Source organism: Cataglyphis hispanica, chromosome 1 (genome assembly GCF_021464435.1).
Source record: "Cataglyphis hispanica isolate Lineage 1 chromosome 1, ULB_Chis1_1.0, whole genome shotgun sequence".
Lineage (NCBI taxonomy): Eukaryota > Metazoa > Arthropoda > Insecta > Hymenoptera > Formicidae > Cataglyphis > Cataglyphis hispanica.
Genome location: NC_065954.1, coordinates 5,653,726 through 5,672,303, shown reverse-complemented (window position 1 = coordinate 5,672,303; position 18,578 = coordinate 5,653,726). Strand labels below are relative to the sequence as shown.

Here is an 18,578-nt window from a genome sequence, read left to right as displayed (position 1 = left end):
TAAATTATTTTATTATAAATAATTATATATTTCTAATATTTGTTATAAATAATAAAATAAAATTGATATAAACATTTTTTTACTTATGCTTATTATTTGTGCCCAATGGAGCAGTGTGTTTTGAAGAATAGCACATTGTTTAAGCAGGCACATAGATTAATCATCCGAACAATGTTTGATATATACTCAAAAAATGGTAATATATCAACATACAACATGGAACAATTTCTTGTGTATAATGTAGGTATATAAATTATTTATGTAGAGAAAAATTTTAATTGCATATATTTTATTGTATATATATATGTATACATAAAAATTATTCAATAATATAATATAATTTTACCTCTTTTTATACAAGCATGGTTTCAATGTAATTGAAGGCAGATTTTTCTTTTTCATGCTTATGTCTTCTTCTTTTTTAAAATCCATGAAATAAAACAAGGCATGAGATAAGTCTTTCCATGTATTTTTAAAACCATAATTTGTTAATAGTTTTATAAAATTTGTTACATCCTCAAATCTGCTTTCGACTTCGACTATTTTCAAAGTGCCACTAAATTTATTGAAACAAAAACATTAATTTTTTATATTATTATCTCAAAAGTATTGTTATTACTTACTTGTTTTTGAGAACTCTGTTAGCTTCAATTATATAGTCAGAGAGATTAGATCCCATTAAAGATAGGCAAAACACGACAACATGGATACTGTTCATTAATAATGGAGTATGAGCCATATCACAAGCTTTTACTCTGTCATTTATAGCAATAAAATCGAAGGAGTGTACTTTATGAGGAATGGAAGCAGCAAGTAATGCTTCACCACATCCGAAATCAGCAATTACATTATCTGTTGGCCTATAATTATTCATGATTATAATATGTTACAAATTTTAATATAAAAAAATTTTCTTAGAAGCATAATACAAACATTTTTTTAATTGATGATATTATGACATCCAGTGGATTTACTGGCCATTGTTCAAGTTGCTGTTTATATCCATCATGATAAGCTTTAAAAGCATCAGGATCTTCTTTAAAATATTGTTTAGACTGGAAACTTTCATTGTTGTACAATGTCTCATTAATAAATCTAAATCTAGATGCTCTTAATTGTGCCATCATTCTGTCTCTCAATGTATATGGCTGTGTAATCTTTTCTGCCTTGGGTTTAATGGCAAACATATTTTCTAATCGTTTTAACTTTATTTTATATTTGTTTAGTTTCAATGTTTTATCAGATTCTACTTGCTGTGTCTCTGTTTTGATAGACATCTGCTTCATTTTCTTTTTGTTCATTTTCTTAATATTTTGAATTTTTGTTTTATTATGTTTAAAGTGATCTGATTTTTTTATAGACATTTGTAATTTTTTATTATTTTTTATTGCAGCATTGATTTTTGCAATATTACTTTTTGTCTGACCAGATTTCATATCTTGATTTTGTCTTTTATTTCTCTTTTTGTATTTTATTTTATTATCATCATTTGAATATTTTATTGGATTATTTGGTTTGTCTGTATTTTTTGTGACAATTTTATTCCTAGAATCATGCTTCTTTTTCTTTTTACTATTTTGTATGTTTGTAAATGTATCTATTTCATTAGATGCATTTGATTTTCTTAACTCACTTTTATGTAAGCTATTTAATGGTCTTTTATTACTTTTTCTTTGTTTCTATAATAAAAATAAACAATGTTATTTTTTAAACTTAAAATAATGCAAAACAGAAAAAAATTCTCTATATTAAACATTATTTATAATTGAAAATTGTTGCGTTTACCTTGGATCGCGTTCTTTTTAGTGTAGGCGTCTTTTTTTCCTGCGAAATTATTTTAACTTTTCCCATTGTTTGTTAACAAATAAACATAACCTTTCAACAGAATCCACTACACGTGTCGAACGTTCAAGTTACAAATCGCGATTGTGCGATTATGAAAAGCGCATGCAAGTTTATCATGAATTTTACTCGACGGATAATTATACCAAGTATAAATATCTTATCGTCACATGATACTATGCGCGTGAAATCAAACATATCGATACTCATGTCTCGCGTCTCGCTGCTGACAAGATGGCGCTACGATAGTTTGTTTGCTGGAGGCGAGTGCAAGGCGCAGGCAGTTGTGTCGAATATCTTCAGTAAACAATATGGCCGGTCCGGTATGGTACGCGGGTGATGTCGTCCTCGCCGTGTTCACCGAGTGCTGTCGTTCGTGCTACGAGCGGGACTAGTCGTTCACGGTAAGTGCACGCTTGTGTAATAACGTACTTGTCAAATACGCAATATCGTATCCGGCAGCCGGCATTTCCGCGACTTTGTCATGCGCATGATCGCCGATGGCCGCGTCGTTCGTTTTTGGCTGAAAAAAAAGCTGTCTAGCGGTCTAGAGCGTTTTTCGTGTGCTTCGTGTCATGCCGTCGCTGTCAACTCTTCGTCGTGACATTAACAGGTGTGGAGGCCTCGGATGTTGAATACGCTCGTATTCGAGCGTATACATATGCATAGGTGGGAGCGGGTAAAAGTGACGCCGACGTCACGCGTACTTTCTGCGAATTCGAGAGCGGGATATCTGCTCTATATTAACTTCACCTTCGCGGGCTGGCTTCATCCACGATTTCGTGATTTTCGCGAACTTGGCCGCCGCTAGCTTCGCTTTTTATGCCGGCGGCGACGACGCGTAAGCGTCGCGCGGTAACTCGCGTGGCTGCCGAAGCAACAGGTTTTTCGTACCGAGAAACTATCCGGTAAACGACTCCTTCTCTTGTCGCGAAATCTACGTTGTCGCAAAATGAGAAATTTAAAATTCGATAATCGTCATCGATCGATATTAGACATTGATATCATGCCCGTACAAAAAATGCGATGGATCGTGTTAAAAAATTACATTATCGTCTAGATCAAAGTAGCAAGTAAATTTTTGAGAAGATGGTGTTTTATAATTTCGTTCATCGATCTTAAAAACAACAAACTTTGCATTTTGTTAAGTCTATGAAATATTTGTGTGCATATATATATATATATATATATATATATATATATATATATATATATCATGAAATTCGCGCTAAAGATGCGCAGTGTGTTGACAGATTCGAAATTGTGGACGATTTTTCGCAAGCAGAAAGAGAAATGAGTAAACGTACATATATAAATGTACATACGAGATACATAATATTAAGATATGTATCACGCGAAAAATTGCGCAGTAACGCAAAACATGTTGCCTCAAATTTTGCATCACGATTCACGCATTTATGATAGGAATGTAACAATTAGGTAACGTTTGTTAATATATACTAATAAAAAAAAGTATATTGCATAAGAAATGCATCATTATATGTAGCTTCCAAATCCGCAATTCTTTCCACTTTACAAGTTATAAATTTAGTATAAGATGACAATTGCGTGCGTGTATGGTGACAATATGTTTGCGATATTCGAGTATAATAGAATGAACACGACATTCCTGTGGGAAATAAAAGACATTTTATTTTTATAGTTATATCTGCATGCGGTTTGTTGTAATGCACTTGGAAAAATGTGAACGCACGATTTGCCCTCTCTTTTAAAACCTGACTCTTTTTTCTCTCATTTTCTTTTCAATCGTAACGATAATTACCGCAGTATCGTAACAATGCGCGATTATTTTCCTTTTCAATCTTTTTTTTTAATTGTGTATTCTCGATATTCATACGCGTTTTGTCAAACAATAACAATTTTTTATACGTTATTAATTTCGTTTGTAAAATAATAGAAAATAATTTTAATGCAACTGTGAGATTTTGCAAATCTAATTAAATATTGCAGGTGTTTGTATTCTTTCAAAAATTGATTTGCGATATTTTTTTTCTCGAGAACTGATATAATCGCGAAAAGATCACTTCTTCAGGAAAAGTCTTGCGTTCTCCGTATCGCGAGTCGTCACACTCTTGTTCGTTCGCGAATGACGTAAGTTGATACATCGCGACTCCTCGTTGCGCTCGTCTGCCAGCTAGTTAAGACTCAGGCCAATGCTAAGGATCATCATTGATTGGAGCCTCAAAAGCAAGTGTCGCGTCGACACCCTTTAGCAAAAACAAATTGATAAATCGCGAACAGCAAATTCGCGTATGTGTGTTCCGATTAATAATGCTACTTATTTTCGCGCAAAGTATCAAGCACTTAACGTTATTAGTTTTCGATTTCTAACATTTATATATATATATATATATATATATATATATATATATATTTTTTTGTGTATTAATATTTTATTAAAGTATAAATTCGGAATTTTTTTTTCTATAAAAGTTATAATATCAAAATGTCAACCTGAGGCTTTACAATTCTCTTGACTGGTACAAAATATAATAATATTATCAGATATAAATATAGATGCATTTACAGATGAATTATATTTATATATGTCTGTTTTTATTTCGATAAATATCGCGTGCGTTAATACTGATTTGATATTTTCAAACATTTTCGTACGAAATGGAACAGTACAGGAGATGATGTCCGCTTTCACAATGATTTTCAATCGAAGTTTAATTATTCCAAAATCCCAAAGTGTCCTCGATCCATTTCGCGTATAAAAATCACTTCTTCGGCGCAGTAAGAATATCGCATGACCTCGGACTTGTCGAACTCACGTGCGTTCTTGTCAAGTCGAGAATACATCTCGTGCTTATGCAAATTCGTCGTGCAAGTATTGTCGTCGCTCTTTTGCCTCGCAATATAGTGATAAACATATATATTTCCATGCGCGAATTATCGAATACGTTTTTTCGATGACAAGGCACTTCTTTGTTGTCAGGTGAATAATCGCAGTACAAATAGCGATAAATGTTTCGAAGAATAAGATCCCAACTGCGCTCGCAAACAATTGTCAATCTGTTTAACGGCTAGTAACTTTTAAAATGTACGCACAAAGTACGTACATTATTCTCTGGTATTGAACTCTTAAATATGTTTTTTATTTAATTTTTATTTATTAATTTTTTAAAATATAATTATATAATATATTAATGATTATATATAATTTTTTATTTATAATTTCATGCATATGTATGTATTATTTATATGTTTATCAAAGAGAGAAAATTATTTCGTGTGTGATTCTTCTGCGATTATTCATGGATTGGTTCACATATTTACTACATTGCATTCACTAGTCAATGCGTATATGATAGGCCGCCTTTAGGAAATAAGATTTAAATAACTAATCTTTTCGATTGTTACTCGCAACATTGAAAAAGTACATTCTCGTCGTCTTGCGGTTATCGCGCCTAACGATCGCGCAGCAGCTTTAGGTCACACACATCGATTCCCTTCACCCCTGGTGTTCTTGAATAATAAATGCATTTCTAGTACTCATGTGTAGGGGTTCAATCCGCAGAGCATATATCCTACTGTCGCTTTCGCACGACCTGTCAACAGATTCCTCAGGACAAAAATTGCATGATACGTTTGTGTTTGTGCTAATACTAAATGCCTCATTTTTTTGACTCATCACTCTAATAACATTACATAATATCGTCGGGACTTTATAACTATCACTTTATTATTACATACTTAGATATAATAGCCATTAGACGAAGTCGTTTATTGGGATAAAGTTGATTACTAGTGATTCTTACCATAAATTGTTCTAATAATCGTTCTGTGAATTGATGCCTATTCTAGTATTATTTTTAAACAAAATATAAATCACCCTTATTTAATACTAATATCAATCTTTATTTTTTTATTGGTTGTTTCTATTATATATTATATTATTAGAGTTATCGCAAAGTAATTTTTTTTAGAATTTGCAAAATTAAGAAGCGATATCTGTAACTGTTTATCTAGGGCTTTAAGAACAATCAGCCTTCTTTTTCGTTTTCGTAAACTATTTTGACATGATGCTTGAATGATAATAAATCGAGATTAGCTGATATTCTAGAGATTTTATACATAAGAGAACAAGAACGTTACGTCTCGCATACTTATCAGAAATATGAAGGCCGCGATTTGATTTGCAGCGTAACGGGCATAAAACGCGTCATGCTGTTTACATTTTCGAGAAACGAAATTACGATTTATCTGATTTATATCTGTCGCGGAAGTTGATTTACGAATTTGTCAAGCGTGCTCAAATATCGAAAGCTGCTCGAATTCTCGGAAATTGCCTAATGTAACAAGTTTAAAATTATTTCTTGCTTTTAAAAATTTGTTAAATCTATGATGTGTGTCTAAATAATAATAATAATAATTTTATTATATAGAATATTATAATAATTTTATTATAGAATAAAAACTCAGTTTAGAGTTTTGCAAAAAATAATGAGCAGTTTAATGCTACATTTCGAATTTATAATTTTCCTTTAGTAATCATCTTGAAGAGTTATATGCATATGTTACATTTTAATATTAATTAGAAATAATGTTTTTGTTTTGCGCTATTCTTTTTAAAATTTTTATCTTTTTTTTCATTAATAATTTGTAATTGAATTGTGCATTATTCGATTTTCTTTTTGTAATATGAAAGTTTTAACATTTGTGCCATATGGACTTTCCTTAAGTAAAAGGAATGATAAAATGCCGTATACTCAACAAGCATTCAATCGTTCGCTGTGACGTAGTTCAATCACTTTCTCATGTCTACCATCGGCCTTGACCATCATTAAAAGGTCGAAGAGACGGACAAAAGTGTCTGCTACAGAACTTAACTCGCGATATATTTTTCATTCGACTACCAAGCACTGGCTTCGACTTATTTTTTATGTGGGAATATCGTATGTAATTTAACAATTGTTTAATTGCTCTTTACAAAACGATTGTTACAATGTAAAATTATATTAATAGTTTCTGTTTATCGGAGCATAAAAGCGCTTTCAATTCGAAACGGAAAAAACGTAATGTCGTTATTTAATATTCTTTACTTAAGAAAAATTAATTTTTTTATTTTTACTTAACTCTTATAGTTTAGAAAAAATTTAATAATCTCTTCATACATATTACAATCGTTAGATAAATTGCAAAATTTTCCTAATCAACGCGCATTACATAGTTTATTCGAATATAAGAGATACTTTGCTTTCTCTCCAAGGACATTTCTAAAAATTCTACACTTGCTGATATGTCACGATATGGAAATGGTTTGATATGAGATATACTTTTTTTTTCACTGAATATTTGTCATTAAAAAAAGCAATTAATATTATAATTTTTTAAGCAATATTTTAATACATATTGTAACAATGTGAAGCATACAGTTATCGTTTTAAATTTAAATTATTTGCATTTAACGATTACTGCATTTAAAGATTGTTTTTCTTATTTCATAGTTGTTCATTTCTCGGGCTGAATCATCGACTAGACACATAGTCGTGGTTACATAGAGACAGGATGCGTATGTAACGTGTTTGTCGTTATGTATTGAACGAATAATGTAACGACCCAATGAATGTCCATGGCGTAGAACTCGTGGAATTTGCATCGATGCAAGGAACTGCATTATTCTACCAATTTTTAATGTCGCGAACTTTTAACTCGACTTGATGGTCACAATCCTGCATTATTATTTTCTTTACGTAATCGTTAATTATACAGTGCGCTGCAGATTAAGCGAACAAATTTTTTTTTTATGAAGTTGATTTTTTTCCTTAAAAAAATATCAAAAAACTTTAAATAAAAATATATGTAACACATATAAGTGAATGATATATATTTTTCTTGTAGCATCTCTCTTAATTTTTATTTACATAAATCATACTTTACGATTAAAAATACAGTAAAAATATCGAATGTTATCTAAGAGAATGCATATGATGTATGTTTCAACGATTGCGAATGATGTCGCATATATCGTATAACTTATAGAAAAAATTTATTTATATTATTTTTTCTGGCGGACAAAAAATTGATTAACTTGTTTCGATTTTTTGTAACTGTTACGTTATCTAGGACTTTCAAGATATCGAACTCGCAATACATCGTCTCAGAATTTATTAAATTCCTGTAGCACGCGTATCAAATAACACTTCATTTATGATAATGAAGTCGAGATGAAATCTATTATTAACCAGACGACACAGATAGACTACTGAAACGTCGGTAGAGTAAAGCTCAATAATACTTGTTATGTGTATGTGTGTGCGTGAAGATATCATGCTTTCAAATTTCCCGTCATAATTATTAAGATTAATTTTTGTTACTAATATAATTTTCTTTTAGCTATTAATTAAATTATGTAATATTGTTAATTGTATCACAATCAGATGAATAAAATAGATAAATAAAAAATTAGATAGATAAATAGATAAATAATAAATTAGATAAATAATATAATTATAAACAATTATATAACAATGCAAAATAATTTTATCTTAATCCATCTTTTATGAATTTCTTTGTATTATATTTGTTTATATTTAATTTATTAATTTAATTGTTACAATAAATAATGTTACATTATTTAATTATTGGGGAATTTATTAGTTACAAACTTATTTTGTGTAATGAATATTTGGTAATTATTGATATATATCTTCGATAGTGAAAGTATTTCTATCCATATGCTATATAAGTGTAGACTTTCGTAATCGGTGCGTTCTTAGTGCATACGCACTCGGATGACGCATTCCTCGCCTGTACATAAATGCGATTGACATCATTAGTCTCATGGAATCAATTAGTGGAACATTCGTCTAGAGCTCTTGCGATAACTACCGACGAATATTGATAACTAATTGTGCAATTTTGCAGCTAGCTGTTTTTAGGTAGTATTAGCATGATTGAATCTGTTTAAATAATCATATACCGGGTTGAAATAGATATTATGCAAAAATATTGGTCAACTATATGCATATGCATAATATTGTGTTATTAATGTCATTCCTTTCATATGAGTTTTTTTTTAAATTTGCAATATTTCCTTCAACAGCAGAAGAAATCAGAAAGAAAAATAAGAAAAAATTTTTTATAAAACAATAATTAAAAAAAAATTCTTATTTAAATTTGAGGATAAACATAATTTTTATTTAATGTTTATACATAATAATATAAAAATTTTAAAATTTTAAAAAAGAAAGCACTTGAATAATTTTTTTTTATATCTAAAAATGTTGAAATATAGTCTTTTTTTAACTTAAGAAAATTATAGTTTAAAAACATATTGTGTTTCAAGAGGCAAGTCAATGTGTCGTTCTTTTAATTTATGCGATAAGATATCGGTCAAATAAAGGTGCATCCATTCCATATAAAAATAAAACATGGTTTCTCGATGTTTGAATAGTTACTTAATTATCGAATTTTTTCCAATAATTGTGATTTGACATAAATTTTGCATGATATATTTCAGAATTCGACAATTTATTGTGTAATGATTGAGAGAAACACTGGTAGAGCTCGATGATAAATACTTGTGCAATTTTGTCTTTAATTGCCGTTTATTAACTGATTTATTAGTAGTTGTATTTTTATGACTACCGACTCGTAATAATATTTTAGGATCATAAAATCATGTCTTAAATCTTTTTAACTTTACAAAACGATATTTTCATTATATGTAAACAATCGAGGATATCGATTTCTATTTCATTTCCATATTTTTTTATTTTATCTTTTTTCGCTTTGAGACCTCGACAAAAAGATTACTTATCGTGTGTAGTTTCTATTCTTCATACAAAAAATCGCAAGCTTATTTAATGAAATATAATTTTTTATTCTGCTAATGTTGTTTGAAACTCTTATCATATTATATAGATGTACGATTTATCTTATCAGATTAGATGGTACACTTCTCTCTTCACGAGATCCTTTCGTAAATATCACGAACAATTTACGTTGGAAAAGAAAATGTGAACGTCATTTCGAGCATTGAAATTGAATAGCCGTTGTATCACGCATTTGATCTTAATGCTTACATTTAGTTAAGTCATTGCAAAGCTAATTGCACTTAGAATGTTGCATAAAATCGTATATAAAGATTTCGAAATATTTTAATTACATTCAAAGTGCTTTTTTAAATATTTTATTTAATTTTCGCAAATAAAAAACATTCTCAGTGGAATATTATTTTTATTCTACGTGATCAAATTAATAGCAGCACTTTCTTTCGTCATAGACATCATTCTTAATAACATTCAAATTAATAAAATATAGCAAGTCAATCTTATAATATCACTCAATTCAGGCTCAGGCATATGACATACTTTTAAAGAAGTTTTGTATAATAAAGAAATAGTAAAGAAGTAAATATATTTTACGCGTATCACAAAGAGAATTGTCTGTTTCATTTTTATTGTTAATAAAATCAATCGAATCAATGTAGTACAATCTTAGATGGAGAAAATATCAAATGAGATAATTTACATCAGCATGTGAAAAATTGCGAAATAAAACCACATATAACTGAAATAAAAACAGTTTACACACAGTAGTAAATCTCGATTTAATTCGGACATATTGTGACTTTTACCTGTGTCGATGCTAAACAGACATTATGGCTTTACAATCAAATTTATGACTTTTTTCACATTATTTGATTTTCAAAATTTGATTATTTGAAAATGCAAAATTGCTATCTATTGCGATTTAAATATATCTTAATGTTGCTTTTCAAAAATATGTTTTCTGTATTTATATTAAAGAGAGCACTATCTCTCTAAAAATGTTTAAACTTTAAATTAACGATATTATCTTTCATATATAAGTAACAAATATGTATAATTGCTCCGTTAACAAATAAAAAAGTTAATACATAAATCTGGCTTGTATCTTTGTGACTGCTTTGTCGCGATGCTAATCTTTTGTTATCGCGCATGTAATAAAGAAATCGCAGGTTAGGTCGCATTTAGCTTGAATAAACGTCAGCTAAGTTAAATGGGACAATATCTATCATTGGTTGCCGCACCCTTCCTATCTCCGGCCCTACCCTTTCGGTCATCACATAGGGGTTGTCCCGGTTACTTTGAGAAGTTGTCGCTTTCTAGGAGCTGATATATTCCGACATTACAATCTTTATTGGATACTGTCATGAATGGCAATCTGAAACTTCCTGATTATATGTTTGACAATTATTACAATTTTTAACATTTGTAAAATATTTTTATTGCATAAATTGATCTCTATGAAAATAGTGTATTGCCTTCATAAGATGTATGTAGACTTATACGAATTAATTTGATTAACTCATATTAAAATTAAAATTAAAATCGTGCTTATATTGTCTTTAGTGTAATTGCTTCGAGAAGCAGTGATTGTAATCGCGCAATATATAAATCAATAATTAATATTAATTAACGCATAAATGATAATTAAAATTAATAGTACATTAATAGTAATTAAAAGTAATAACTCATAATAATTAAAATCGATTTTGGAAGCATGCACAATATATGCATTATACAATATAATTAGAATAGCATTGTATTCAAGATGGTTAAACAGATAAATAGTTTGCAATTACATATTAAATTGCTATCGATTTGTATTTCTGTGACATATCGGCAGCTTATATTGTAATTCGTATATTATTGACTTCGCGTGTTGATGGTTGATCCAATAAATCGTGCAATTAGCCGTGGACGGACTGCTGCTTTTTCTCACATCAATAGTGCTATTAACTATGGAAATGAAGCGGTTAGTTGCCACGATTTGCCATCGAATTGTTGGAATCTATACCTTTATCGTAAGCACGGTATCGGGTTTTTATCATACTATTTCGCGTAAGATATCAGGGCAAAGGTGATGTCACTTTGGAAGGTCACATTGAATGCGTAGGCTAGACACAACGTCTCTATTATATGCTTGCACAATAGATATCTATCTACTATACGCATAAGTTATTATTTTTATTAATCGTTCACAAATTGTTTGATTATAAAATTATCATTATTTTATTCAGGATATAAATCGATTATATATTTTACTACTCTACTTATCAGATACAATTTTTCCTCATGACAGAATTGTTCTAGCTGATATATGGACGGTTAAAAAACGCATGATTTTTGATATTTTACATGAACACAATTTTAGTAGTAATGCAAAGCGTAATTTATTTAATTTGATATGAATAAAGTTTTTATTTTGATATTAATTAATACGCTTAAAATTAACTATAGAATTATACATATTACTTTTAATTTTATTGCTTACATGGATTATTTGACATTACTGTGATTTTAATATTTTATTATCACTATGACAATATTACATAAGAAATATTTTTAGATATACATATTATATGTTGTTGGAAACGATAAATATGGAAATTATCGTATGCGAAAGATCAGTAAATATGTTCTGCAATATATTCTGTAATAATGATCGGATTGAATGCATATAGTCACATAAGCTAGCTAGTTGTTCGACTGTACTTTTGTATATATTTCATTGATTGAGCCGCTGTTATGTGTATGAGGTGATAGCATCCATCTATATTCTATATTTATCACGGCATTCTCTGAAAATCTTATGGGATATAATATTGTAGGTTCTATACATGTTAAATATTCTCTTACAATATATTAATTACATATGTTCTATTAAATAAAAAAAAAGAATTATTGATTATTGCTTCTGCTATTTATTCGCATATAATTAAAAAGCAGATCATCACATCAACACATATATCAACACATTAATACACGACTTTCTACACATGTTTAATTTCTTATCACATATCGCAACATTTAATGATGTTTCATTTAATATTGTTCACTTTGTAATCGTAATAATAGTATATACACGTTTTCGTTGAATAATATTTTCGTAACGTTAGTCTTATTGGTATATTCTTTGCTATTAATTGAGATTAAATGTTAAGTAAAATAACCAGTAAAATCGCAAATTTTGCAAGCTGTTGAATCATGCATTATTAATAAAAATGATATTGTATAATGTGCTTGGGCAAAACTATTTTAGATGCCATATTTGTGAAGATTGCGTGCTTATTTTCACCCATTTTTGAGCACACCCATAAATCACATTTTTAGAAAGAACGTAAGATTGCAGATCTTAATTTGTTGTCCGACTTAATTGAATCAGCATCGTTCTTTGTCAGACAAACGAAGCTGTCTTAGCCATGATGTATCATCGCTATACTAGATTTGAAATGCTTTTATGTCTCGACGATAAAAGCTGAAATGCGTGTCTGAAAAACGCGCGGCGATAATAGCGACACGTGTCATCGAGATTTTCATTAGCTCTCTCGTCACGCGACGATTCTCCATTATTCTATCTCTACCGAATTATTATTCATTAATGTTATATATTTACTTGAATAACACAACCATACTTTTGGACATTTTCAAAACGACTAAATTATTGACTCGACTCGTAGGAACTACCTATAAGAAAAACCATCGCGAATATCTTATGCTCAATTAGTTAAATTAATGCGCTATCAACACGCACATATAAGAAAAAATATTGTGTTTAAATTAACCGATTTTTTTTTCATGTAAAATACACTTCTTTCCCTAGTGTCTTTTTTTTTTAATTTTTGATGATCTTTCGTAAGATTGGTTTTCTCTCTTTTTGTTTTTATAATGAATATAAATATTTCTTTATCATTTATGTGAACTTACAATTAGTATACTTCAATTATGAATAAAATATATATAATAAAATATATATATATATATATATATATATATAATTATAAACTATATCATTATTTTCTATTTTAAAAACTTTGTTAAAAGCAGGTTACCAAGTGTACATAGATTTTTTTTATGTTACTGGTGTTTTATGACACCCGAGAGATTAGAAAATATAGATTTAACGTAGATGTGTGCAATTTTAATATTGACATATTGTAATATTTGGGACATTGTCAAGGAAAATGTCGCGGATTGATATTTCTAAAATGTCATTTGTGCCGTTAGTAAGAGTGGTATTTTAACACTTCGTTACTTTCAGTGACCTAGCTTCGATTTTCCGAAACACTTTTGTGTACTAGGAACCTTGTTCCTATTTGACACGTCGAACATTTTACCATTGCTAAAATAATATATTTTTTATTTTATGAAAAAATGTTTTCCAGAATAAAATAAATTATACTTAATCGATAACAAAGATAAAGACATTTTACTATTATTATTTTTTTAAATTTTGTTTATAGAATCTTTCATAAAAATTGTGTTCTTTTTTATTGTTTATTGGAGTTACATATTTTTAAGTAAAAGTTGAGTTTTGAAATAATTTATGCAAAATTATTAGTTATTTTGTAGCATAATTTAAGACACGATGTATTAATGCAAACATAAAAATTATAATGAAAAAAATGAATTAAATAAATAAATAATTTGTAAATCCATTTTAAATATTACGTCGTATTGAATGTAAATCATATGTTAATTAAGACTTTATCTTTTGTATTTCATTTGAATAATTTTAAACGATACCTTTTAAAATAATCGATTGTTTAAATTGCGATTATTTTTTTAAAATTGATTTTTTAAGAATTGATTTTTTTTAAATTGATCAATTTTTTGGACAACTGTTCATCTTTCCATGTTGCGAAAATGCTCACCGTATCGCGCATCGTCGGTTTCATAGAACTCGACGTCGCGACGCTCGCCCGTTTCAGTCGCCTCGTCACGTCAGGTCGTCAGTCGAGCACGGCGTGCGCCTCCGCACGGTTCTCGCTCTATCGCACGCCCGGCAAATTTCGAAGAGCGAACTTCTCCCTCTCGGCACGAGCCGCCGCGACACGCGATCAACATCAATGTACGTGACCGGATGCGAAGAACAGTGACGAACGATAGCTCCAAGAGCCTTTTCCACTCGCGAAGACACTGTCAATTTCAGCCGAGTAACCGTTAATTCCAACTTCGCCGAGCGAAGGAGCGCGAGGATTTACGGAACATTCGATGAATTCTATCGAAACGTTATAGATATCAAAGAACGGAATCATTGCATCCCCGCCAAATATATATTTGGAACGATAGAGAGATCAGATCGTATCTTTCGATTGACCGGCGCTCAAAGCTTGCGCCGCTTTTCTAATCGAACGATCGCGGCGCGCAAGGTCGTGAGTTTTTTCGAGCATCTGGTGGTATAAGCGAATCTCTTAACAATATAAAAAAAATAACCGGTGACGCTTCTCTCGTGAAGAATAAAGTCGAAAAGAAGTCGTGTTTTCGCGACGCGAAAAAGCGATTTCTTAACTTCGATCGAATTTGTTCTTCTCGCCGTTGATCGTCTGATCGAAGATTTTTGTATGACCTTGACCTGCGGGGCGGTTCAATCAGCCGCCGAATATACGCCGGAAGCTGCGCGCGGAGAGTATTGATACATATACAAAAGTTGGGAAAAGAGCGGAGTAAAATAATTGAAAGAGTTGGCGCAACAATTCAACGGCGAGCGAAAAGTTTCCGCTGGAAATTCCATCATGACACGATGCCGGCGGGATGACGTAGACGAGAGCGACGATCGCCAGACAAAGTTACGGATTGTTTGAGACGCGAACTGAACTGACCGTTTATTCTGTGGGTGTGCGAAGAAGCGCGCGCGAAGGGCGAGTTTCTTCCGAGAGTCACGAGCGAACGTGTTAAATGAAAGTCTTACTATGCTAAGATATGATGATGAAGGACTGTCTTCAAGGTGAGCATTTGCGTGAACTCATTATCTCTTTTATGAAGAACACGTTTATCGCTTTTGTGTAGAACACGTGATCTTGAGAATGATTTACATCAAGATTTATTTTACCCTATATAACATACAGTTATTTTAATTTTTAATTTATTTTTTATGGAATTTTTATAAATTATTTAATTTTTGTGATATTTTTTGTGAAACAGAGTGGTCACGATAGGTGCATTTAAGCTACATACAATATAACCCTCTCTGGTTGAATAATTTAAATAAATTTTATTTAAGCGGAAATGACGTTTCAGAAACGCAAATAGATAACATTATTTTTCAATTAATTTTTTTTTAAATTTTAACAGAATTTTTACTTCAAGTATAATTGGCAAGATATTCAATTTTAAGTTTGAAAATTGAAAAATTATGGTCTTTAAGTCGCTCTACACAAGAAATTATTTCAAAATTTTTTAAATATCGTTTTGTTCATTAAAAGTGCTTATCTTTTATAGCATCTGCAATAAGAAAAAAATCAAAGTAATTTACATATTATCTTTCAAACGTGCATTTTATAAAAATTAGCTTACATAAAAGAAAATCGTAATCGTATTTGCTTTATGGATGTTAAAAATACTTTTACAACGTTCTCAGAACGGTGTTGCTCAATGTTATTCGTGGCTACTGAAAGATCAATGGGAATGACGTTACAATGTTACTATTGCGCGATATATTACGTTTTCTTGGATGCATAGTCATCAAGTAAATATCTCTTATGAACAGTTAGATAAATGTATGAGAAGCGCATATGTAAGTTTACATAAGGATTTTTTGATAAGCTGCACTTTCATTACGAGAAATCAAAGTCGTGAGGAATCAAATAAATTAGTTGCTACTGAAATATTCTAGTTTATTTTTTGCAAAATATATTTAAAGAATAATCGAAAAAAATGCCATAAAAATATTGTCACAAGAATAAAATATGTTAAGACAATTAATTAAGAAACATACCAACCTTTGAAGGAAAGCAATTAATCGTGCATTAACGTAATTTACTATTGTAGCGATGTACACGTTGAGGAATTATTCATTATTTTTTTTTTAATTTATATTATTTATATTATTAATATTATAAATTTATATTATTTTAAATTTACTTGCGAGCAATAAATTCTGAATTATAATATTTCGGTAATAATTACTTAGGGAAATAATTAAATAATAAAAAAAATAATTAAATAATTAAATATTTTAATAGTCTTTAAAATATCGATTTCTTCTACAATGATTATCAGAATTTTAGAATATTTGAAAGTAGTTAATCATCGTGAAGAAAAGTTAGCAGAGTAGGTCTGGCCGAACGCCAATCGTGATCTCATCAACGTATGTACGCATCGTACACATGGCTTACGATGAATTTGCGTCACTTGCACGAATTTCGTTTTAGAAAAGAAGGCAACATCATAATCTTTTTTATACGATTTTTTACGCTTTTTTGCGATATTCTTGGCGCTTTATTTTACAAAGTATTCATTAAAAACCGAGTAAAATTCTGAATACATTTTATGAAATCGAAATTATATTTTTTGCTCTAATTTATGAATAATAATTTTTATATAGTAAACTATCTTTTATATGCTATACAAATTTTGCAAAAACCGTCATAATTATATATATATATATATATATATATATATATATATATATATATATATAAACTGGATAAATGATACTTAAATTGTGTTAAAATCAAGTATAAAATGTTATACTTATAAAACACGATATTTTTATAAAGTTTTGAACGTCAGATATATTATATTTCATTCTTGTTTCTCTCTCTATGGCTATGTATAATTTACCACCGGTTTTATGTGCAGTTTCCAACCCCAGTTCAAATTTCAGACTACAAGTGACTTTATTCGTACACAATATACATGATGCAGCATTCAAAACGACGAGTCAAATTTTTTTAAATTTGCGATCATAAAAAATAGATTGTAGCAATATTGCGGCAATGTTTCAACGAGTCTTTATCTTAGTTTTTATCTTGCAATGGTGTAATGATATATGTTGATAGACTGTTGGTTCGAATATATTATTATGATATCTAATACTATGATGATTTTTCATGCCTTATTCACGTAACTATATATGAATTATTCTCGATCGATAGTTGCACAATCTAATGTTTAATCTTAAACCGATGTGCCTATTGCAATTGTCATGATTGTCCATGAGAGTTGGTAAAGATCATGAAAATTGTTTGCAATATATTTTTGCGAAAAAGAGAATTTGCGTTAAATAAAAGTGTTTCGTCTCATTATTCTTTAAATTTAAGTAAAAAGAAATAAAAATGGGATCATTACCGCAATTAATATTAAAATGATATAATAAATTTGATGCATTTTATTTATTTCAACAAAATTATCAAAATACTGCTTATTAATGTATTATGTTAAAAAATACGATCAATTTAGAATTTAATATAATGAATCGAAAGATATAGGATGTGTCATATGATTATTTACGACGTTAAAAAATTGCATGTATATATCGATAAAAGTCAATATCAAATAAACGAAGTACATGAAAGATATTTGCATGAAATTGAAATATGTATTGTGATTGTAACGGAAAAGTAACAAAACGATCAAAGATTTGGTCTACGTATATGCATTGTTGGAATATATATGACGAGCAAACAGGTGGTGTATGTATTGTAATGTACACTTTTGCATAAACCTCTCGAGTCTTTAGAGAACAATTCTCTGCCAACAGTTTCTAAATATATTACTTTGTCATACATGCATTCTGTATTTGCAGTTTTAGTCAATTGACTAGAGAAAATAAAACTCGAATTAATCTAATTTCTTTCGAATACAACTTATATTTTCTTTTAAGATTTCTTATAAATGCATTTTTTTTAATTGATATTATTAAATTGATATTTTTATTAATATATAGCAATGTAATTTGTAAAAATAATTTAGTGTTTATGAAATATAGTTTTTTAT

General features: G+C 29.6%; 2 protein-coding genes across 4 annotated transcripts in view; one reads left to right on the top strand and one right to left on the bottom strand.

Moving 5' to 3' along the window:
* Positions 1-342: 342 nt before the first annotated feature.
* Positions 343-1,942, bottom strand: LOC126850735 (uncharacterized). The gene is made up of 4 exons (XM_050594014.1): positions 1,786-1,942; positions 934-1,679; positions 624-860; positions 343-556 (listed from the first exon to the last, which is right to left on the bottom strand). The coding sequence occupies exons 1-4, from the start codon at positions 1,849-1,851 to the stop codon at positions 343-345; spliced, it is 1,263 nt and encodes a 420-aa protein (XP_050449971.1). The 5' UTR covers positions 1,852-1,942.
* A 138-nt stretch (positions 1,943-2,080) lies between these two features.
* The window catches only part of LOC126849452 (phospholipid-transporting ATPase ID), a 47,906-nt gene continuing 31,408 nt past the window's right edge, over positions 2,081-18,578 (top strand). For 2 of the 3 annotated variants that reach the window (XM_050591377.1, XM_050591358.1), the window contains exon 1: positions 2,081-2,246. The gene's annotated coding sequence lies outside the window, so the exon portion shown is untranslated. Of the gene's footprint in view, positions 2,247-14,588; positions 15,586-18,578 lie in introns of those variants that run through there. The other variant, XM_050591367.1, reaches the window with a different exon arrangement.